This window comes from Megalobrama amblycephala, linkage group LG14, assembly GCF_018812025.1.
Source record: "Megalobrama amblycephala isolate DHTTF-2021 linkage group LG14, ASM1881202v1, whole genome shotgun sequence".
Taxonomy (NCBI): domain Eukaryota; kingdom Metazoa; phylum Chordata; class Actinopteri; order Cypriniformes; family Xenocyprididae; genus Megalobrama; species Megalobrama amblycephala.
The window spans coordinates 9,429,504-9,443,379 of NC_063057.1; the positions used below are offsets into that span (position 1 = coordinate 9,429,504).

The 13,876-nt window shown below is 40.8% G+C and overlaps 1 protein-coding gene across 6 annotated transcripts in view; it reads left to right on the forward strand.

The window, feature by feature from the left end:
- Positions 1-13,876, forward strand: part of LOC125245417 (scavenger receptor cysteine-rich type 1 protein M130-like) — a 49,698-nt gene that overhangs the window by 13,549 nt on the left and 22,273 nt on the right. Inside the window, exons 5-23 of one of the 6 annotated variants that reach the window (XM_048155992.1) lie at positions 282-584; positions 740-1,054; positions 1,306-1,605; positions 2,256-2,570; positions 2,716-3,030; positions 3,126-3,440; positions 3,530-3,853; positions 3,930-4,247; positions 4,446-4,748; positions 5,367-5,438; positions 5,618-5,950; positions 6,034-6,219; positions 6,318-6,413; positions 6,631-6,690; positions 6,841-6,903; positions 7,005-7,073; positions 7,166-7,228; positions 7,363-7,426; positions 7,615-9,463. In XM_048155992.1, the coding sequence (XP_048011949.1) occupies positions 282-584; positions 740-1,054; positions 1,306-1,605; positions 2,256-2,570; positions 2,716-3,030; positions 3,126-3,440; positions 3,530-3,853; positions 3,930-4,247; positions 4,446-4,748; positions 5,367-5,438; positions 5,618-5,950; positions 6,034-6,219; positions 6,318-6,413; positions 6,631-6,690; positions 6,841-6,903; positions 7,005-7,073; positions 7,166-7,228; positions 7,363-7,418 (3,806 nt within the window). In that variant the 3' untranslated portion in view covers positions 7,419-7,426; positions 7,615-9,463. Of the gene's footprint in view, positions 1-281; positions 585-739; positions 1,055-1,305; positions 1,606-2,255; positions 2,571-2,715; positions 3,031-3,125; positions 3,441-3,529; positions 3,854-3,929; positions 4,248-4,445; positions 4,749-5,366; positions 5,439-5,617; positions 5,951-6,033; positions 6,220-6,317; positions 6,414-6,630; positions 6,691-6,840; positions 6,904-7,004; positions 7,074-7,165; positions 7,229-7,362; positions 7,427-7,614; positions 9,464-13,876 lie in introns of those variants that run through there. The other 5 variants (XM_048155993.1, XM_048155996.1, XM_048155994.1 and 2 more) reach the window with 5 other exon arrangements.

Consider the following 13,876-nt stretch of genomic DNA (forward strand, 5'->3'; position numbering starts at 1 on the left):
GCAGTCATAATTTCATTTTTCGTTACCATTTTCCACCTTCTTTTTGACCACACAAACTGTTCAATTAGGCTGTAATAATCATGGACCTTGTTAAAAATAAACTTTAGAAGCTTGTTTCTAATAATACATTTTAATGTAATGCCCTGAATGGATTTATTAAAAAAAACATATTTCCCTTTATCTTTATTTCAGAAGATAAAGGGAAATATGATTTCTCATTATATTACTAATATATATTGATTATATGATTGATTATATGATTATATGTGTTGTTCTTTCAGAAGTCAGGCTGGTTGGAGGTTCTCGCTGCTCTGGGAGGTTAGAGATACTTGATAATCAGACGTGGGTTTCAGTGTGTGCTGCTGCCTTTGACCAACAGGATGCAGAGGTTGTGTGTAGAGAGCTGGACTGTGGGGCTCCTGTACAGGTGCTGGGAGAAGATGCTTTTGGAAAAGGAGACGCTCAGATGTGGACACAAGAGATTCAGTGCAGAGGAAATGAGACTCAGATTCACCTCTGTCCAACATCACCATCACATGAAAACACTTGTTCACATGAAAATGATGTTGGCTTGGAGTGTGCAGGTTTGAGCATTTTTGTTTAATAAACTGAAATCAAATTTAATGTTCCCAAAAACTACACTAAATATTCATTAATTTCATTTTCTTTGTGTGATACTTTTTCCCTCATTCTTTCCCTTTGTCCATATGTCTTTACTCCCTCTTTATTCATTATAAAGACATTATGAGAGTGAGGTTGGTTGGTGGTCACAGTCGCTGTGCTGGTAGAGTGGAGATTCTTCATAGAGGTCAGTGGGGAACAGTGTGTGATTTTGGCTGGGATATGGCTGATGCTGCAGTGGTGTGTAGAGAGCTGGACTGTGGAGAACCTGTAGATGCTGTGGGAGGTGCTCACTTTGGACAAGGATCAGGATCAATCTGGACAGATCGCAAATTATGTACTGGATCAGAATCTACATTGAAGAACTGTGGATCAGTAAATTGGGGTTTTTATGACTGTGATCATACAAAAGATGCCGGAGTCATCTGCTCAGGTAAACTGCTCCAAACCCTGTCCTATTTTTATATCACTGATAAACCATCTACGTTAAATGTTGAAAATTCCCCTTTTAAGTTCCATGAAAGAATGTAAGATGAGATTGGATTGACATGAGATTGAGTAATTTTATTATTTTACTCCTTTCACATTAATAAGTGGTCCTTTGTAGTAGTATACCATTAATGATAATAATTACACATAGCTAACAAACAGAATTTAAATGTTTCTTATCTCTTGCTACTTCAGGTGTCAGGCTTATTGGAAACTCCAGTTGTTCTGGGAGAATTGAAGTTCTTGATGATCAGTCGTGGGTTTCAGTGTGTGCTGCTGCCTTTGACCAGCAGGATGCAGAGGTTGTGTGTAGAGAGCTGGACTGTGGGGCTCCTGTACAGATGCTGGGAGAAGATGCTTTTGGAAAAGGAGACGCTCAGATGTGGACACAAGAGATTCAGTGCAGAGGAAATGAGTCTCAGATTCACCTCTGTCCAACATCCTTACACAAAAATGGCTGTTCACATGATAAATACCAGAGGCTGTTCTGTGCTGGTGAGTCAAAATAATATGAAAGTAATATCACACCTTTTACTCATAGGGTGCATCTCAGTCAGATCCCTAGTTCAGTAGTCAGAACACTGACCAGGTCGCCAGCCATTTTAAAGGCTGTTTCAATCACAAAATCCTTTGAGTGCACTGGAATGTTCACTCCCTAAAAATCCCACAATGCACTCCAAAAACCTGATGCTCACTTTGTTCCCTTAATAGAAATTCTTCAGCGCAAAACAAAGCACATGAACCAACACAATATCAACATAATATTATCATGACATGCAATAGAAGATTTTAAAAGTCAAACCATTATTTAATGAAAAGTCAGAATATACATCAGTAGATAGGTATTATAAAATTAAAATTTGGCTAAAATGTTGCATATATATAACAACCATCAAAGTATATTTCATGACATACTTTAAACAAGATAAAAAAAGAAAGATATTGGTCCTGTGTGTTGTTAATAAACACCAGGGGTGACAACACAAGCACTCAGTCATGTCACCAGAAATTGAGTAATCAGTGTCTGAAAGTGTAGTGAGCCAGTGTGCTTTACCTATGCCCAAATTTGTGTACACAATATACTGATACGTGAACTAGTATGGAGATCCACGCATAGTCTATATCTGTATTTTTCTGTCACTTAGATAAAAAGAATGTGAGGTTGGTTGGTGCTAACAGTCGCTGTGCTGGTAGAGTGGAGGTTCATCATAGAGGTCATTGGGGAACAGTGTGTGGTGTTGGCTGGGATATGGTTGATGCTGCAGTGGTGTGTAGAGAGCTGGACTGTGGAGAACCTGTAGATGCTTTGGGTGGTGCTTATTTTGGACCAGGATCAGGACTCATCTTGGTGGGTGCTACATTTTGTGCTGGATCAGAGTCTACACTGAAGAATTGTGGGTCAACAGGATGGAGCATACATACATGTACTCACAATCATGATGCCAGTGTCATCTGTTCAGGTAATTTAGCTGATTGTCCATGAATTTGTGTTGACATAAAGAATATTTTGTTTGTAAAACTGTACATTTTTATATGGTTATTCTATGTAACTACCAAGCATTTGTTTTTGTCTACTGTGCACTGTCATTCATGTAATATGAACAGGTCATAAAGCTTCCAGACTCGTTAATGGATCTCACCTCTGCTCTGGGAGGTTAGAGATACTTGATGATCAGTCGTCGGTTTCAGTGTGTGCTGCTGCCTTTGACCAGCAGGATGCAGAGGTTGTGTGTAGAGAGCTGGACTGTGGGGCTCCTGTACAGGTGCTGGGAGAAGATGCTTTTGGCAAAGGAGACGCTCAGATGTGGACACAAGAGATTCAGTGTAGAGGAAATGAGTCTCAGATTTCATTCTGTCCAATATCATCATCACAGAAACACAACTGCACCAGTGACAATACTGTGGGACTGATCTGTTCTGGTAAATTATAAATATTCAGTGTCTCTTCATTTGATACAGTATATTGCCTCTCAGCAGCATTATGCTTTATTTTAACTTCTCTGTTCGTTATTCAGGTTACACAGAGGCCAAACTGATGAACGGTTCAGACTCTTGTTCTGGAAGAGTGGAGCTTCGGTTCATCAATATGTGGGGCACAGTGTGTGATGCATGCTGGGATATGAGTGCTGCCAGTGTCCTCTGTAGACAGCTGAATTGTGGGATAGCTGTGTCTGTTGTGGGATCAGACTGGTTTGGAGAGGGAAGTGGTGAAATCTGGGCTGATTTGTTTGATTGTGACGGGAATGAAACAAAACTCTCAGAATGTTCCATCTCTTCATGGAGTCGAGCTGAATGTTTTCATAGACGAGATGTTGGAGTCATCTGCTCTAGTGAGGGTTTTTTTTTTAAATAAATGTTATAAATGACCTATATAAATGAGCTTTAAATATTTTTATAAAGTGTCACATCTTTCACTCAGATTCCTCTCTGGCTGTTCATGATGGTCTGGTGCGGTTGTCTGGAGAGAGACAGTGTGAGGGGGAGGTGGAAGTTTCCATCCATCAGGTCTGGAGGAGAGTTCTGCTGGACTCCTGGAGTCTCACTGAATCCTCTGTGGTCTGCAGACAGCTGGGCTGTGGCTCTGTGCTGAACTTCTCCGGCTCCTCTTCATCCAGTCCTGAACACAGTCATGAGTGTGTGACGGGCTTCCAGTGCTCTGGGAGTGAAGCTCATCTGGGGAACTGCAGCTCTCCACAAACTCTCAACTGCAGCTCCACACAACAGCTGTCAATCACCTGCCTTGGTGAGAAGAGCAACATCGGGGCAGATTCTTCAGTTGTTAGTGATCACTAATGTGTTTCTCTTTCTCTGAATATCAGGTCACGGGTCCATCAGGCTGGTGGGTTCTGGGGGAGACTGTGCAGGGAGGCTGGAGGTTTTTCACAGCGGCTCATGGGGGACAGTGTGTGATGACTCCTGGGATATTAAAGATGCCCATGTGGTGTGCAGACAGCTGCAGTGTGGAGTGGCCCTCAGTAACCAGCAGGTACCAGCCTGGTTTGGTCCTGGTTCTGGACCCATATGGCTGGATGAGGTGGAGTGTGAGGGGAATGAGACGTCCCTGTGGAGCTGCTCTTCTCCAGGCTGGGGAAAACATGACTGTCAACACAAGGAGGATGTAGGAGTTGTGTGCTCAGGTAAACAGTACCCAGTTGTGAAAATTGTTATTCTGTAACTTTTAAAATCTAAATTTTATCTTTTTAAAATATTTTTAATTTAATCTTTTTTGGTTATTTCAGTTATTTGTTTATAATATATATGTATATGTAACATCGAGTGGTTGAAATGAATGGGGCTGGATGAGAGCACATGAGAGCGTTCATGTGTTCTTCTAGAGTCTAAAGAGATCAGGTTAACTGAGGGCTGTGAAGGGAATGTGGAGGTTTTCTACAATGGATCCTGGGGTAATGTGTGCTGGAACAAGATGGACAGAGACACAGTGAGTCTGATCTGTCAAGAGCTGAACTGTGGAAGATCTGGAGCTTTTTCCAATTCTATACCAAGACTGGAATCAGCTCGTAACTGGCTGGATGAAATGAAATGTCGACCACATGATTCAAATCTGTGGCAGTGTCCATCTTTACCCTGGGGACAGAATGACTGTGGTGAAGATGAAGTGGCCACAATCACCTGTTTGGGTAAGACTAATGTATTTTCCAACTCTAAAAATACAACAGTAATCTGTAAAAATTAATGAGGATATAAACAATGTATATGTACAGTATATATATTCATGCAGATGCTTTTAAACTATTCAAGTGCAACAAAAGAGAACTGTGTCTGTGAATCTCCTGTCTGTGTGACACACACACGACTCAAGCACAGAAAGCCGCTTCAGACAGCGTGCCGGCCACATTGAGATCTCTTTCATACTTGAATGGACAAAAACACACACAATTATGCCTAATAAACCTGCTGGTGTCGGTCATTAATGTTAATCAAAGAACAAACGAGAAAATTACTCACTGCTCTTGACTGAATAACTTTTATAGCTTTAATAAGGATTAATTTATATTTGATTTATAATTTATGCAGTGAAGAATGTGAAGTGCTTGATAACTTTATTCAATTTCTATATAGATCAAATATCTAAAATGTATACTGTCTTTATGTTGTTTCTACATTAATTTGGAGATGTGAAATTATTACAATATAAAAATATATATTAAAAACTTAATTGTTACATGTGATTAATCATGATTAATTACAATTTTTTACAGCACTAAATATAATATTAAATTAACTTGTAATTACAGAGCAGGAGAGTCATGATTCTCCTAGAAGCTCTTTGTCATGCTCCACATCTCCACATCAGAGACAGTGTTCAGGTAAATTCATTTGATGTAGAAGAACATAAAAATCATAACAGCCATTTGTGATGAATGCTGGTAATTTTGTTTGGGGGGAACCAAGAGGATTTAATCTCACACCACACACACACTGTAGATGGCACTGTTCTGACTGAACTCTGTTGGCCAATAATGTGTCTACTTGTCTATGATTTTAGAGCATGTTCCTCTCAGACTGAGTGGAGGGGAGGGCCGGTGCTCTGGGAGGCTGGAGGTGTATCATAACGCTGTGTGGGGCTCAGTCTGTGATGATCTGTGGGACATCAGCGATGCTCAGGTGGTCTGCAGACAGCTGGGTTGTGGAGCAGCACTGAGGGCTGATGGGAATTCAGTCTTTGGTGCTGGTGAAGGTGTTGTGTGGCTGAACAGAGTCGAGTGCAGAGGGAATGAGATTCACCTGTGGGACTGTCCTCTCTCCCTGAAGAACCACACTGACTGCTCCAACAAAGATCACGCTGGACTCACCTGTGCAGGCCACAGCAAACTCATGAGTATTGTTTATTTTTACATTATTTTAGCGATACTAATAATTGTGTTTTTGCCTGATTTTGAATGTTTGTGTCTATTTTTCCAGATTTGTCAGTGTCCACTACTCCTGCATCTTCTCCTCCAGTTTCTCAGTCAGTGAGCTCAACATCAGTCTCTCGTTCACAAACTCCTCCGTCTCTCTCTGTGCTTGTGATTGTACTGGGAGTTGTGCTCTTACTGCTCTTAGTGCCACTGCTTATACTGATTCAGCAGAACAGAGTGATGAGGAGAGGTAGGAGAGATCCAGAGACTGTCATATTGTGTCTTATTCAGTGTGTGATCAGTCATGTGTTGTGAACTGACAGCAGGTTTGTCTCTCTACACTCACAGCTCTCTCTAAGAGGCGACACAAGAGCACGACTGAGGCCGTTTATGAGGAGCTTCATCGCAGACCCACTAACAGACACAGTTTCTTCACTCAGAGGGGTGAGTAAGTGTCAGAGTGTCTAATTTGTGAAGATCAACAGGGTAATTGGTTTATTCAGAGGGTGAGTGGAGTAAATCACATTCATTTGTGCGACTTTGTTTGTGTCACTTGATATGTGGTGTTAGATATAGAGTTAAAGCTCTACGATCCAAAAGATATGGGGATTTTGGCTGATTTATGATTGTGAACACGTCTGATGGTTTTACTCCATAACAGGAAGTGTCCTTTCTACCGAACAGCATTCTGGGTATGAAGATGCTGATAAGCTTCTTTCAGGTTAGACGACTGAAATAGAATTAAGTTACCTACTACATACAGAAAAGTATGTGTGTTAAATAATTAAAAACATTCACTTAAGTGATCTTAGAAGAGTAAAAATTATATAAAACAATGTTTTAAATATGTATGTATTTTCTATTTCAAAAGCAAATTCTGCAGTAGGAGCCACACCTGACTATGATGATGTCACCACCACTGAAGGACCAACAGGTCAGTGACTTTAACTGATCACAGAAATTCACTTAATTTAAATATCTATTTGGCCTGTGAATTAGTTTCTGTTTATTCTCTTTTTCTGTTAAATAATTTAGTAGAGCAACAAAACACACCAGAGAATTATGATGATGTAATCATTGCTGAACAGAGACATCATGCTACAGGTTTATTTCTTTATTTCTTTTATATATATATATTGCATTTAATTAAAAATCCAAAATTTGGATGCATTTAATTTGTCATTATTTTATTCTAGATGACTCAGCAGAAAACTATGATGATGTCGTCATCGTACGGCAGTTCTCCAATGATAAAAAAGGTGTGGGTTTTTAAATTATACAGTTCTACATTAGAACAGGGTTTTTTATTCTTATTATTTTTCATCAAATTATAGTAACATATAAAGTATGAAGACTTTTTTCATGTAATTAATACTAAACACATTTATATCAGAGGGTGATCAGGAGGAGTATGATGATGTGAAGAATGTTGGGGAATATTTGCAGTGACATGTTTGGTATGTTATTGACACCTTTTAATGAATAATTTTGGTTTAGCCTTTTATAATAGCTTTTTATTATCAATTTATCTTATCAGCTTCTGTTGTCACAATAGATTATTTAAATGGACTGAAAACATTGTGTTCATTATAATAATTTTTAAAGCATGTTGGTACATGAATTTGCTCTTGTTTTCTAATAACAGACTATGATGATGTGGAGGAAGATCCAGGAAAACATGGAAGCGCTGTATAACTCAAACCACACACACATACACCGCCTCAAATCAAAGTTTTTAAGTGGTCTGAAAAGTGTTTAAGATCATCCTATATACTGTATGTTTTACCTGCAGTCCAGCAATGTTTTATGTTGCACTTTTTTGTTTTTTTGCTATACATTTCTATCATTTCTATCATCTATCATCTATAGAAATTTGAGAGAACAAAAAACTATTTCATGAGTTCTTTAGCTTTAAGCCACCAGCGCCATTTTAAATGTAGGCTCACTGCTGGTGGACTTTTATATTTTGTTAAAAATTGTTGGAATTTCCTTTTGGAAATAAGTTTACAAACAGCAGCTGTGAGCAATTATCAGAAAAGCATGTTCACTTTATGTTCTGCAGAAGGAGTTTCTGACTGTCAGAAACACAAGACATGCAAGCTGAATGCAAGCTGTAAGCTGAAATCTTCAGTGTTTATAACAGAGCTTTTTAAAGTACCATACCCTGTTTGTTTCATGTATTTGTTTTAGATTTGCTTCCAATTTAATTGTTGTTTTGAAGTGATGTCTATGTTTTCTGTTAAAGTGTTTGTCATCTCATCTGCAGGTGTCAGACTTTGCGTTTCCCACATTCACTCTTATGACACCTGGGTGACTTTGTCAGCACTTTTAAAGGAGACCTATTATGCAAAATTCCTTTTTACATGATGTTTGAACATAAATGTGTGCTGGCAGTGTTCGTGTAACACAATCACCCTATAATGATAAAAATCCACCCACTCCTTTTTTTAATCCCCATAAATCATAAGCACTGTCTCAGAACAAGTCGTTCACAGGTTCTGTACAAAGTGACATTTGTACAGGCTGACTGTTGACGGACACTGCTGTATTAGCATAGACCCCGCCCTGTGCTGAATCCAGCTCCTTATTCGCAGTTTCTTATTGACGCTATCCGGTCCACCTTAAAAGATGCGACGCTTCCGCGTTTATAGCTTCTTATTCACGCTCAATTTAGGGACAGTGCAGTTTTTCTTTTTCGCGCTTTTTTGAGGTATTGTGTTGCTTTTTGTGTCTATTATCAGAAACTATTTTGAAATTGAACACTGATATATCAGCGAAAATAGGCTGCAAAAATATAAAGGCACATAAAATATAATTAGTAGGCTATTCTTTGTTTATTGAACGTATCATCAGCTCAACTTGAAGGACCATGTAGTTTTTCTCTTATTCACGCATTTTATGCTATTATTGTCTATTTTCAGAAAAAAATAATAATAAACTATTCTGAAATGTAAATAACACCGAGATATCTGTGAAAATTACTGTATAATTACAAAGGTGTATAAAAAACAATTACATTCTTTTTGTACGTCATCATTTAAAAGCATTAATGAATCAATTGAATAAAAAAATAATTCAAGCACATATTACAGATTTCAATATCACAAGGTAGAGACTATACCAGCTCCAGCTCCAGCTTGGATCCAGCCTGTTATGAAGACTTCAGATGAAGGACTCCAGAACATCAAACATGGATGATTATACAAAATGATCATGTTATCATTGCTTTGCATGCACACTACTTTTGCTTAAAAGAAGTAAATACTACAATTTGTATATCTTACAACTGTACGTTCTGATATCATCTCATAAAAGAAGACTGTTGTGTTTTTGTCACATAGAAACATGAATTTGCTGTAAAGCTTCTTTTGAAATATGTATAGTGAAAAGCGCTATACAAGTGAATGTGAATTAAATTACCTTTGAGGGTGCGTTAAAAGTTGCACTGGGGCCTTATTCCCAATGTACTTGACTGTCACCATGCACATTTTCGACGGCACTGCATCACATACAGGAATGCTACTGTAATGGAAATCACAACATGGGCTCAGGAATACTTCCAGAAAACATTGTCGGTGAACACAATCCACCGTGCCAATCGCCGTTGCCGGCTAAAACTCTAAACATAAACTCATATCTAAACATGATCCAGCAGCACAGGCGTTTTCTCTGGGCCAAGGCTCATTTAAAATGGACTGTGGTAAAGTGGAAAACTCTTCTGTGGTCAGACAAATCAAAATTTGAAGTTCTTTTTGGAAAACTGGGACGCTGTTGTGTTTTTGTTATAATGATTAGTATTCAAAGAGACTCTGGGTGCACGCAAAACTAGTCTTATCATGAGGATTTATTAGCTCGACTCAGACTCGCAACATGAGTGTTAACTCTTCCGCAGCATAATACACACTGAACTTTTGAGCCAATCTGCATAAACTTTACTGGCAAGTGCTATAGCCAATAAGAACATAGGACACAATGTCTCTGACATGTGATTGGTTCTTAGCAGAATGTAAGAATACTACATCCCCCTTCTTTTGAAATAAACAATATAAAGAACATATTGCATATCATATTAAGTGAAAGAAACATTCAGCTTACAAAAAAAACAACAACACATGTACAAACTAGAGCATCCATATAGTATTATACTAAAGCACTAGCATACTGTATGTTCACACAATAATGGATTGTCACATACAAAACGCAAACTACATTGAACATTGTGAACAATTTTTTTTCTTTTTAAGGGCAGCGATCCGCCTACACCCTTGTACAATCACAGATCCAGAATGACTCTGGGCTTTATCTGGCGTCCATATCTGGTTCTGTAAGTGACGGATTTGGGCAGGTCATCAGTGTGGTCAGGTGTGTGTATAATGTCATTGTGTGGTGCACTGCTGATTGGTGTTTCACCTGGCTCAACACCATCATGTCCCAAGGATATGTCAGAACTGTCCTGAGGTTCCTTCGTGTCCAGGAGGTGACGTCTGTTTCGTCGATATTCCCGTCCATCAGAAGTACGCACGTGATACGATCTCTCAGTGCCGGCTGATCTGACGATAACGGCTGGTTTCCAGTATCCTTGCTCATGTACTCTAACTGCCTGTCCCTCCTTGAGCTGAGATAAAGGTCTAGCCGATCTGTCATAATAGCTTTTTTGGCTCTGTTGTTTCTGTAACCTCTTTGCTCTGACATCTTTCCTCCTGACGACTTTCGGCAGGAGCTGCTGATTGGTATTTGGTAGGGTTGACCGTAGGCGACGACTCATCAACAGCTGAGCTGGGGACTTGAAACCATCGACAGGGCTGTTGCGATACTCCAGGAGACTGAGGTGTGGATCTCTTTTGTCAGCCTTAGCCTTTTCCAGCAACATCTTTGCAGTTTGCACAGATTTCTCTGCTAGTCCATTACTTTGCGGGTAATATGGACTTGTGGTGGTATGCTTAAATTCCCACGTTCTTGCAAACGCCGCAAACTCACCCGAGCTGTACTGGGGGCCGTTGTCTGAGATGACAGCCTCTGGAATGCCATGTCGTGCAAAAACAGCTTTTAGTTTGTCTATCACAGCAGTTGAGGTTGTGCTGCTGAGCTTGTCCAGCTCAAAATATCTGCTGTAGTAGTCCACTGTCACAAGATAATCCTCATTGCTCCAGGTGAACAAATCGGTAGCCACAACTTGCCATGGCCTGTCTGGAACTTTGTGACTGATCATTGGCTCTTTGGTGTTGGAGGGGCGATACGTGAGGCAGATTGAGCATTTCCTAACTATGTTCTCTATTTCCTTCCCCATCCCAGGCCAGAACATGATGTCACGGGCTCTCTGCTTGGTCTTCTCGACGCCTAAATGACTGGCATGTACACGTGACAACATGTCTGAACGAAAGCTCGTGGGAACGACAATCTTTTCACCTTTGAAGATTATTCCATGCAGGTACGAAAGCTCATCACGGTGGTTCCAGAACTCTGACACACTCACGGGACACTTCCTCTTTTCCTCAGGCCATCCTCTTTGTATCACTCCTTTCAGTGTCTGGAACTGTGGGTCTTTTTCAGTTTGAGCTCTGATTTCTTCCAATTTTGAATCACTGACAGGAAGACTGCTGTACACTGTGTGCACTTGAATATCCATACCCTCACTTAGGCTTGTGTCCTGGTCAGACAACGACTTTCTGGACAATGTGTCTGCGACAGGGATATCCTTGCCTGGTCGATGCACAATAGTAAAATTGTACTTTTGGAGCTGAAGGATCATCCTCTGTAGCCTTGGGGGAACTGATGCCAAGGATTTCCGCATTATTGACTCAAGGGGCTTGTGGTCACTTTCAACAACGATTTGACGGCCATAGATATATTGATGGAAACGCTTGCAACCAAATAGTATGGCAAAGAGTTCTTTCTCAATTTGAGCGTAATTGATTTCGCATTCAGAGAGTGACTTTGATGCGTACGCGATAGGTCTTCCAGCCTGCAACAGGACTGCCCCGAGCCCATACTTGGAAGCATCAACCTGTAACCTGATCTCCTTGAGAGGATCGAAATAGGCCAAGACTGGTCCTGGTATGCATGTGAGTAGCCCTTTTATTCTTCTCGAAGGCTTTGTCATGCTGGGCATCCCAAACGAACTCACTTGACTCCTTTAGGAGCTGTCGCAGTGGTGCGTTGACATCAGAAAGGACCAGGTGCAAATTTAGAGAGGTAATTGATCATACCTAGCACTGTCTCGAGTTCCCCTTTGTCTTTAGGTGGCTCCATGTCTCTTACGGCAGCAACTTTGGCAGGGTCTGGCTTTACTCCCTCAGCAGTGAGGAGATGTCCAAAATAGCTCACCTCTGTAGCACAGATGATACTCTTTTCTGGATTGAGCTTGACCCCTCTCTCTCTGGAACGCTGCAGCATACCATGGAGGTGTTCATCATGTTCAGCTTTGGTCTTACCATAGATGAGAATATCATCAACAATGGCCATGACCCCGTTCAAACCTTCATACGTTTCATCAATTTTTCGCTGGAACTCGTCCTGGGCTGAAATCAGTCCGAAGGGAAGACGTCGGAAACGGTAACGCCCAAAAGGTGTGTTGAAAGTGGTCAGCCTTGAAGAATCCTCAGTGAGCTTAATAGCCCAATACCCTGATCTAGCATCGAGGACACTAAAATAACGGGCACCAGCTAGCTTGGACGTTATATCTTCGAGAGTAGGTAATGGGTAATGAGGTCGCTTAATGGCCTTGTTAAGGTCCCTTGGGTCCAGACAAACCCTTAGCTGACCTGTGCGTGGTTTTTCAGCTACAACCATAGAGTTAACCCATTCGGTAGGCTCAGTGACTCTAACGATGACGTTTTGTCTTATCATGCTCTCAAGCTCCTCTTTGAGACGGCCACGTAGTGCGAGAGGAACACGTCTGGGTGGGTGGACTACTGGGGTTGCATGCGGATCTAAGTGTATGGTACACTCACCAGGAAATAGTCCAATTCCCTTGAAAACATCTGCAAACTCCTTCAAGATAGGCACTTCTATCGGTGTTTCTGTAACAGATAGTACTAATTTGATGAGGCCAAAGTCAATGCATCCTTTTAGACCTATGACAGGGGGTGCATTTGTGTCGACTACATAAAATGTCATAGCCATCTCAATGTCTTTGTGCTTGCATTTCAGGTCACATTTGCCTTTTACCGCCAGGCGTTCACCACCATAGCCAAACAAGGGGCGAGATGTCGGCTGCAGAGTGCAATGAGTGTTCAGCTTGTCATACTCATGCAGGGGAATGACGTTGGCAGATGATCCAGTGTCTAGCTTGAACTTGACTTCAAGTTGTTTTGGACCTATTTTAATATACACAAAAGCTTGCTCTGTGTCTGAACTCTGTCTGCCCTGTGTCACCGAGTCAATAAACAGCTCTTCATACTCATCAACTTGGTCTGAATGTTCTTCACTTATTGCATGGACAGTTTTCTCACAGCTGGAGCGACAGACTTTTGCAAAATGGTTTAATTTACCACATATTTTGCACACCTTTCCTTTTGCAGGGCAGTGAGATCGATCAGCGTGAGGTTTGTTTCCACAGTAGCCGCATCCTTTTTGGTGCACTGGGGTAGCATTCCTAAGTTGCAAATTCTCGCTGTATTTCTTTGTGTATTTAGCGTTACGTTGCTTTGGAACTGCGCCTTTTGATGTATGGCGGGAGATTGCGTGCACTGCATGTTCACGTGAGGCACTCATGCTGCTCGAAATAGTTTTTAGCTGTGCTTGCGCCAACTCATGAGATCTAGCGACATCTATCGCTTTTTCGAGCGTTAACTCGGAGCCTACATTCAAAAGTTTCTCTCTCACTTTCGGTGAATGTATCCCGAATACAATGCGATCGCGGATCATCTCATCACTGTTTGCATAATTACAGTCCTTGACAAGCAGAC